The following is an 8,973-nucleotide window of genomic DNA, read 5'->3' as shown; positions in this document are numbered from 1 at the left end:
TCTTACACAAAAACCTTGACAGAAATATGATATAAGCATATCGGAAATGTAACTCCGGGAAAATTTGTGATGTATTACATCTTGATGCGTCTCGGAGATGTATCTCCGACATTTAGGGGCATTTAAGTATTTTCTCGTGGTGCTTTAGAAAAGCATAGGGTGTGTTGAGAAATTCCTTATTACAAATGGCCTATGGACTACAAAGATCTTGAGGTCTTTGGCTCCCAAGTTCGACCACGTGGTGGTAGCCAAAAAGAGTCGATGGATTTGTCAAAATTGACAAAGGAAGAGCTTCAAGGGACGCTTGAATCTCATGAACAACGAATGACTGAAAGAGCAGCAAGTAAGTCGAAAAGTGATGTAGCTTTGCAGGTTCAGACGACAAACAAAGGCAAAGGAAGTTGGAATGGAAATAAAGGTAGAGGTGGCTATAACAATTCGACTGGTCGAAGTCAGCAAGAGGGAAATTGGTTGAATCAGAAAAAATTCTCATACCAAAGCAACCAAAGAGGTGGTGCTGCAGGTAGGGTAAGAGGTCGTGGGCGAAAGCCTGATAAGAGTCACATTCAATGTTTCAATTGTCAGAAGTATGGTCATTATTCTACAAAGTGTCGGGAAAAGAATAAGGATCAAGAAAGTGATGCAAAGCTTGCAAAACAAGAAGAAGAAGAGATGATGCTGATGGTCACAACAAAAGATGACAATAAATTCAAGGACCAATGGTACTTGGATTCAGGATGCTCATCACACATGTCTGGAAGGAAAGATTGGTTTGTCAACATAAAGCCCTCAATTAAGAAAATGGTGAAATTCGCAACTGAGAATACTCTAGCAGCTAAAGGTATTGGAGACGTTCTAATCATGAGGAGAGATGGCAAGAGGTCAGTAATTTCCAATGTGTTGTACATTCCAGGCATGAAGAGCAACTTGCTCAACATTGGGCAGTTGGTCGAAAAGAACTACAAAGTGTCGATCAAAGACAAAATGATGAGAGTCGTCAACGCAAGTGGAAGGTTAATCTTGAAGGATCATATGTCTCAAAATAGAACCTTCAAGATCGAACTCAGTGTGATGGTGCACAAGTGCCTTTCGATTGCAGCTAGCAGAGATGAATGGATGTGGCACTATCGACTAGGTCATCTCAACTTCAAAGACATCAGAGACTTGAAAAGAAAGAATATGGTTTCAGGACTGCTAGAAATCGACATTCCAAACGAGGTATGTGAGGAATGTGTGCAGGCGAAGCGGCACAAGAATAGCTTCAGCAAGGATGTAGAAAGTAAGTCGAAGGCTATTCTCGAAATCATAAACTCTGATGTATGTGGTCCTATCCAGGTGGATTCGAATGGAGGTAACAAATACTTTGTTACATTCATAGATGATTTTTGTCAAAAACCATGGACTTATCTGATTAAGAAGAAAAGTTAAGTGATCGAGGTATTTGTCAAGTTTACATCGATGGTCGAAAGCTCAAAGTTTTGAGAACTGATGGTGGTGGAGAATATGTGTCGAAAGACTTCAGCATGTTATGTGAGAGAGAAGGGATTATGCATGAGGTGGTGCCACCCTACACTCCACAACAGAATGGAACTACAGAAAGAAAGAATCAAACCATCATGAATATAGTGAGAAGTATGTTGAAAGGCAAGAATTTACCTACAGAGTTTTGGGGTGAAGCTGTGTCGACCACAACATACATTTTGAACAGATGTCCAACGAAGAAACTAGAAGGAATTACTCCTGAAGAATGTTGGTCTGGTGTGAAACCTAGCTAAAGTCATATGAAGGTATTTGGATCTATAGCACATAGAAACGTGCAAGATCAGTTGAGAAGAGAACTTGATGATAAGTCGAGTCAGATGATCCTAATATGATATCATTCAACTGGAGGTTACAAGCTCTTCGACCCAGTGAATAATAAAGTAGTGATCAACAAAGACGTGATTATAGATGAACTTAAAGAATGAGATTGGACTGAAAATATCAAGAAAGATTCATTGGGAATCTTACTCGAAGAACCGGAAACTCAAGTCGAAAGAGAAGTTTGACAAGAGGAGGTTAGAGATCAACCAGATACAAGCAAACCACAGAGAACTAGACACATGCCTGCAAGGTTGCAAGAATGTGTGATTACATCAGATGATGTAGTCAATGATGAAGGTGAGCTGGTACATTACGCTTTCTACGCAGATGTCGAACCCGTTAATGCAATTGAGGCATTGAAGGATTCGAAGTGGGTGAAAGCTATGAATGAGGAATTGAAATCCATCGAAGACAAAAATACTTGGCCACTTGTCGAATTGCCTCAAGGCAAGAAGGGAGTTGATGTGAAGTGGGTATACAAGGTAAAGTGTAATCCCAAAGGGGAACTGACTCGACACAATGCAAGGCTTGTGGCGAAAGGATTTCTTCAGAAAGAAGGAATCGAGTTCGATGAAGTTTTTACACCTGTAGCCAGGATCGAAACAATCAGGTTGGTTGTTGGTCTAGCAGAAATAAACAGTTGGCACATATGTCAGATGGACATGAAATGTGCATTCCTAAATGGAACCTTAGACGAAGAAGTCTATGTTGCACAACCAGTTGGGTTTGTGAAACATGGCAAAGAGAGAAAGGTGTACAGGTGCATAAAGCCTTCTATGGACTGAAGCAAGCTCCAAGAGTCTGGAATAAGAAGATTGACGGTTTCCTAAGGGAGAAGGAATTTGTGAAGTGCACAACTGAACATGGAGTATATGTAAGAAGAAGCAATAGTGAATTGCTTATACTATGCCTCTATGTCGATGATTTGTTGATAACAGGTAGCTGCAAGTAAGAGATCGAAGACTTCAAAGGTGATCTCAACAAGGAATTCGAAATGTCTAATCTAGGCGACATTTCATATTTCCTTGGCATCGAATTCTACAAGAGTAATAGAGGCTTAATGATGCATCAACGAAGATATGCAAGTGAAATTCTCAAGAGATTTAAGATGGAAGAGTGCAACTCGACTTTGACACCTGCTGAAACAAGACTACAATTGTCGAAGAACCCAAATGAAGATGATGTCGACCCAACCCAATACAGAAGACTTATTGGGTCATTAAGATACCTTTGCCACACATGGTCTGACTTAGCATATAGTGTAGGTATGGTAAGTAGATTCATGCAAAAACCAAATGTATCACACCTAGCAGCAACGAGGAGGATATTGAGGTATCTAAAAGGAACGCTGAACTATGGCATTATATTTCCTACAACTGATAAAGGAAAAGAATGCAAGTTAGTTGGGTACACTGATTCAAGTTGGTGTAGTGATGCTGAGGATCGAAAATCCACAGCAGGTTATGTGTTTATGTTAGGTGGTGCACCAGTTGCTTGGAGTTCGAGAAAGGAATCAGTAATGGCATTATCATCATGCGAAGCAGAGTACATAGCTCCTTCTCTTTGTGCATGTCAAGCAACATGGATGGTGAACTATGTCGAAGAGATTACATGTAAAGATCATGTAGCAATTACTATGGAGATCGACAGCATGTCAGCTATCAACCTGGCGAAGAATCCAATAGCGCATGGTCGAAGTAAGCACATCGAATGAGGTTTCACTATCTTCGAGAGCAGGTAGCTAAAGCGAAGATGAATTTAGAACATTGGAGAACTGAGAATCAGATTGTAGACATCATGACGAAGGGAGTGCAGGTCGAAATGGTCAGAAGACTAAGAGCTATGATGAATATATATAGCTTAGACACAATGAATTAGGTGGTGTGTTGAAAGTAATTCCTTGTGTCGAAGCAGGTTGCTCGACCGAGACATGAGAGTGTCGAAAAGATTTGTTTTGGTTTAGAAGTGTGGAAACAGTTTGTTACACACAGATTTGTTTTAGATCTAGATAGATTTAATTTAGATTTAAAATAGATTAGATTTGATTTAGTTCCAAAATAGGTATTTTGGACTTTTATAGTTTTGAGTTTTGGCTTAGGGAGAAAGCTAACCTAAATCTATAAATAAGGAGTAACCCTCATTATTTTGTAATCAAGTCAATTGAGCTGTATTCACAGAATTTGCAGTTGTACGTGAATAACAAAGTTTTTCACAGTTTGTGGGTAGAGAGTTACTCTGCAGAAACCCTAATCTCTTTTCTTCTTTAAATTTCTTTTCTTATTTCATCGCTATTGTGTGAGTGATAACAATCTTGTTCATCCAGATTGATAGAAATTCATCATAGGTTTTTGTGGATTTCCAACCATTCATACAAACAAACAAAATACATGGAAAAAATGTGTAATTATTTTAATATATATTAAAAGACTATAAATATTAAATATAGAAATGAATGTTCAATTAGAATATGAGAAAGTATTAAAAAGTAATCTCAATTAGAATATATTTAGGGGTGACAAAATAAATTCGATCCGCTGAACATGTCTGTTTTGTCTTGTCTGCACTTTAGTGTGCGTAAGATCAAGGTATTAGGTTCGCATGCTTTAGTGTGGGTAGAGATCCTCTCTATTCCTTAAAAGAAATGGAAGACTCCATTACTATAGTTTTGAGTATATAAAATTAAATAAATGTGAAATAAATGTCACATGTCATGAAAATACGTGTTATTTATATACAAAACTATAATAATGAAGAAAATAGAGAGAGAGAAAAATGGAGAGGATCCATAACCCTCTAATATACTTGTTCCGTCCCATCCAACTCTATTTTATGCAAACTTTTACAAAGGCGGACATTAGCATAAAATTTTATATTTTTAAACTCAAAAAACACGGTATCCGCAAATCCCTTCAATTCCGCTGTCACTTTTTTATAAAACGAATTAAAATTTTAAACTCAAGTCATCAATTATATCCGTTATATTTTCTATTTTATTTTTGCGGAATAGCATGCGTGTTTTTGCCATCTTATCATAATGTTTTTTTATTTCAAATTTTCAATGGAATAGATAGGACAGAGTTTGTCATCTTTAATTAAAATCACATAACTAATAGTAATATTAAAAAAACAAAAGTGACGCACATAGCACAGTTTTGGCTTTAAATTCCAACCTTGCAAGTAATCGAGGAACCCTGCTAACCTTAAAAACGCACCAGCACATTTCAACGAATTTTCACACTCTCCTTCTTCGTGGATAAGATCTTAAGAAAAATATCTGATTCAAAGGGACCCACATCTCAACAAACAACCTACCTATTAAGGATCTATTTCTCTCTTTCTGATAAATTCTGGGTGTGAGTCAGAAACCTTTTATTCTCTTTGCTTCATTCTTAATTTCCACACATAATTATAATAATCAAAATTCGATTTTTAATTTTGGGGCCAAACCTAAAGCCACGAGATATTTTGCGGTGAGTGCGTTTTGCTTTTAAATAATGTATTTTCATTGTGTTGTTGAGTTTCATTTTACATCATTAATGTGTAGTGACGCTTTTTTGTCGTATTCCTTTGATGCTGGTTCTGTTTGTCGTATTTCACCGGCATTATTTTTGTCTAATTCTATAGATTAGAACACAGATTCATTTGCTTTCTGCAAATTTCAATTATTCTTTCGCAAATTCATGCGATTTTTGTGTAATTGGATTGCAGATAGGAACGGGTTTCTGCAGATTCAGCCACCGATTTGATATGATATGTTCCAGGAGTTTCTAGATTCATATCTTCCTCTTCTTTCTGATATTTCCTTGGCTTGCAATTCATCTTGAATTTTATAATCTGATTGTGTGAAGGTTAGTTTCTGTTACCTCAAAAAGTATCCTGTTTTTGAGTACAACCTGTTTGTTTTATTGCTTCTGTTAGTGAAACTATTTTCTTTTTGTTAGATTCAATTTAATTTCCTACCCCTTTTTGATGATTGCTTAGTTTAGTTCTCTGCATGTCCAGATTTTAACTGACAGAATTATTTTTGTTGCTGCAGTGGATTATGGTCTAGTTGAAATGAGAGAATTTGAATGAGAAAGAAAATTGAACTGTCTTGCAATGGAGAATTCTTACAAGGTTAATGGAAATGGATCAGCTGAAAATGGATACTCTATTGCTAGGCACACACACTCTTATCAACCCTCCTTAAAGGGTTTGTTACCGTGGTTGGATATACGGGTGTTTTATGTAAGAGTTTGCAAGTGTGAGTTTGATAATACCACTCCTGAGGTACTTACACTTAACCATGTTCCTTTGAATCCCGATACGCTTCTTGAAGTTAATGGCGTTCGTAGTAGTATATACTCTGATGGGATGTCAACCCTTCTCAAAAGGGATAGAGTGGATCGAAAATCAGAAGAAGTTACATTTGTAAGCACGGATAGTATAAGGATGAGTGGTAGTGTGAAGTTTGAGGTGTTTGATAAAGATAATCTGCTTCTTTTTGGTGCTTTAGAATTATGTAATAGCAATGGCGTTGTTAGAGAATCGAATTCTAATGGACAAAGTTGGAGTATGAAGTGTGAGTCAAACATAATTCCTGGCACTAGGTTCTTTAAGGAGAAGCAATTGCTGTTGCCAGAAACAACTCTTCCAACAGTTGAGGTCTACATTGCGGGGTCGTTCTCCGGTACTCCAATCATCTTAACAAAGACATTGCATCTTAGTTCTCAAAAAAGACATTCAAGGAAAGGGGTGTTGAAAGCAATTCCAGAGAATGATGCAAATGAAAATGGAAAAGATCCTTCTTCTGCGCTTGCTTTGCAGGTAATTACTAATTAGTACTCGTTTTATCACATTTTAGGCGTCCTTCTTAAATTCTCATCTTTAGCTATTTTAAGTCGTCAACCTAGTTAAGGTCATTCTTGCTTACACTTTGTCTGAGTTAGTGTTGTCAAATAGTGGCGCTATAGCACTATGACATAGCGGAGGTCTATTGTTCTGTGATACACTATTCAGTACACGAGATTGTAGTGATGCTATAGCACTGTAATTTAATGGAATTTGATCAAACATTTATATTTTTTTGCGATCTGTGATTGACAATACTGGTCTGAATTTGTTTTAACTGGCTCATTGTAATTTCATTTAGTCATTTGGAACATAAGATAGTTTAACAGTGTGTTTGTGTTTGATTGATGTCTAGCGACGTCCTAGCCTAGTAGTAGTTGGAACATTATGAAACTATGATATAACTCTAGATTATATTTGCTTTCTTTCTGAGCTTTTGTTTTTCGTTTTTTCCTGAACTTTTCTTGCTCAATTCTGTGTAGTGTTTGAGAAATAGCTTTCCCCCTCTCAAGCACTTGCAGATTGCAAATTAACATCACACGCTCTCGAATAGTGTTGCTGAAATTGGTTCCCTTGGCAAGATGTGCACAGTTTATAACCAAACCAATTGGAATTTGAAGATCCATTTTCTCAACAAATTATAGATAATCCTTCTAAATATGTATATGCCAATACTGCAGGGCCCAGATTACATGCTCGACAAACACGAAGACGAGGATTATCACAGCCTTTACACAAGAACAGCATACGCTGACGGTGAAGATGGAGAACTTTCATGGTTTAACGCCGGTGTTAGAGTTGGCGTTGGTATTGGACTCAGTGTTTGTCTTGGAATCGGCATTGGAGTTGGCATAATGGTTAAAACATATCAAGGCGCCACCGGCCAATTCAGAAGACGGCTACTGTAAACTACTCAAGCTCTCTCCTCTTGATCCAAATAAAACTAACCTTAGCTCTGTCGATCTCCATCTTGGTCCAAAGGCAACTTGTTAATGTCTTGTCCATTGAGTGCATGACATATATAAATATAATTTTGGCTTGCTTGTTATATGTAATATAGTTTTATTTTTTGTTACACTATCTACCAGTTATGATGTTTGAGTAAAGCATGAAGTTTTTGATTATTTTCTCCATTTTCTTAAATGGTAATAAGTTATAACATTGATTTAAAGGGGTTTAATCTTGATTTTCAGTGATCACACAACAAAGCACCTTTTCTGAGACAAAAATGTATCAATTGATACATCATTTTTTGTTTACAGTTGCATTCATGCCTTTACACTTGTTTTAACTTTGACTGTATTTATTAAAACTCCTTCTAGTGAATATGTTAAAATAACAAATTCATTTTTTTCAGTTTACATTTTAATCACTTTAGATTATCTAAATCCTAAAAACCAAACATGAAATGAGTGGTTGGTGGGTAAAAGTAGCTATCTCTTCTTCACACAAAAATCATGTTTGTTGGTTGGCTACAGAAACAAACATCCAACACGTAAACTGAATAGAAGATTTGGGTGTCACTATAGACACCTTTTTTTTTTTAACTCTTCTATGTACTTAAATGTATCTTAATTCTATGTACTTAAATGTATCTTAAGGAATTTCAAAAATGACTTTCAGCTTTTGGAAATGTATCTCCAGACACAAAGCGTTAGATTATTTTGGAGATTCATTTTCGGACAAATATTTATTTGTTAAGCGCTAGATTATCTCAGAGATATATCTACGTAAAATATTTTGAGATGTATCTTTGGATCCAATGCATACAGTAAATTCTGATTAATTTTAAGTGTTTCTCTGTTTAAATAGTTAGAAGGTATGCTATGATTTGACAATACTAAGGTTATGAAGAAAATTATATATATATATATATATATATATATATATATATATATATATATATATATATATATATATATATATAAGTCAAAAGTACATAAATTCAATCCAAAAGTTATAACGAAGTCGATAAATAAAATACAACCTACAATTTATTCACAGTATAAGTACTATAATATATTGCGTATGACAGGCTCGGAATCATCCTCGTGCCCCTAGTTCTTCCGCTGCCTCCTGTACTGTAGAGCCTCTCGAGCCTCCATCATCATGGCATCTACAACACCCCTCGCCTCAGAGCCATTCGGAAAGAGTCCTCCATCAATACATGTCTGCCCAATCTCCATATACGACGACATCTAAGCAACACATTAACAACATGATCTGCCCTAGTCTGCTCCTCTAGTTTCTCCTAATGAGTTGGCATAGGTGGATCTCCAA

The 8,973-nt window shown here is 36.4% G+C and overlaps 1 protein-coding gene across 3 annotated transcripts; it reads left to right on the top strand.

The window, feature by feature from the left end:
• Positions 1 to 5,057: 5,057 nt before the first annotated feature.
• On the top strand, positions 5,058 to 7,817 carry LOC131641249 (uncharacterized protein At1g01500-like). 3 transcript variants are annotated; one of them, XM_058911551.1, is made up of 4 exons: positions 5,059 to 5,333; positions 5,572 to 5,711; positions 5,900 to 6,669; positions 7,374 to 7,817. In XM_058911551.1, exons 3-4 carry the CDS (start codon positions 5,962 to 5,964, stop codon positions 7,599 to 7,601), a joined length of 936 nt encoding a protein of 311 aa, XP_058767534.1. In that variant the 5' UTR covers positions 5,059 to 5,333; positions 5,572 to 5,711; positions 5,900 to 5,961; the 3' UTR covers positions 7,602 to 7,817. The 3 variants fall into 3 exon arrangements, with proteins under 3 accessions (XP_058767536.1, XP_058767534.1, XP_058767535.1); XM_058911552.1 differs by having other exon boundaries at positions 5,062 to 5,216; XM_058911553.1 differs by lacking the exon at positions 5,572 to 5,711 and having other exon boundaries at positions 5,058 to 5,333.
• The last annotated feature ends 1,156 nt before the right edge of the window (positions 7,818 to 8,973 follow it).

Source organism: Vicia villosa, unplaced genomic scaffold, assembly GCF_029867415.1.
Source record: "Vicia villosa cultivar HV-30 ecotype Madison, WI unplaced genomic scaffold, Vvil1.0 ctg.003593F_1_1, whole genome shotgun sequence".
NCBI lineage: Eukaryota > Viridiplantae > Streptophyta > Magnoliopsida > Fabales > Fabaceae > Vicia > Vicia villosa.
The sequence above is the reverse complement of the archived record's forward strand: the minus strand, read 5'-3'. Positions and strand labels throughout refer to the sequence as shown.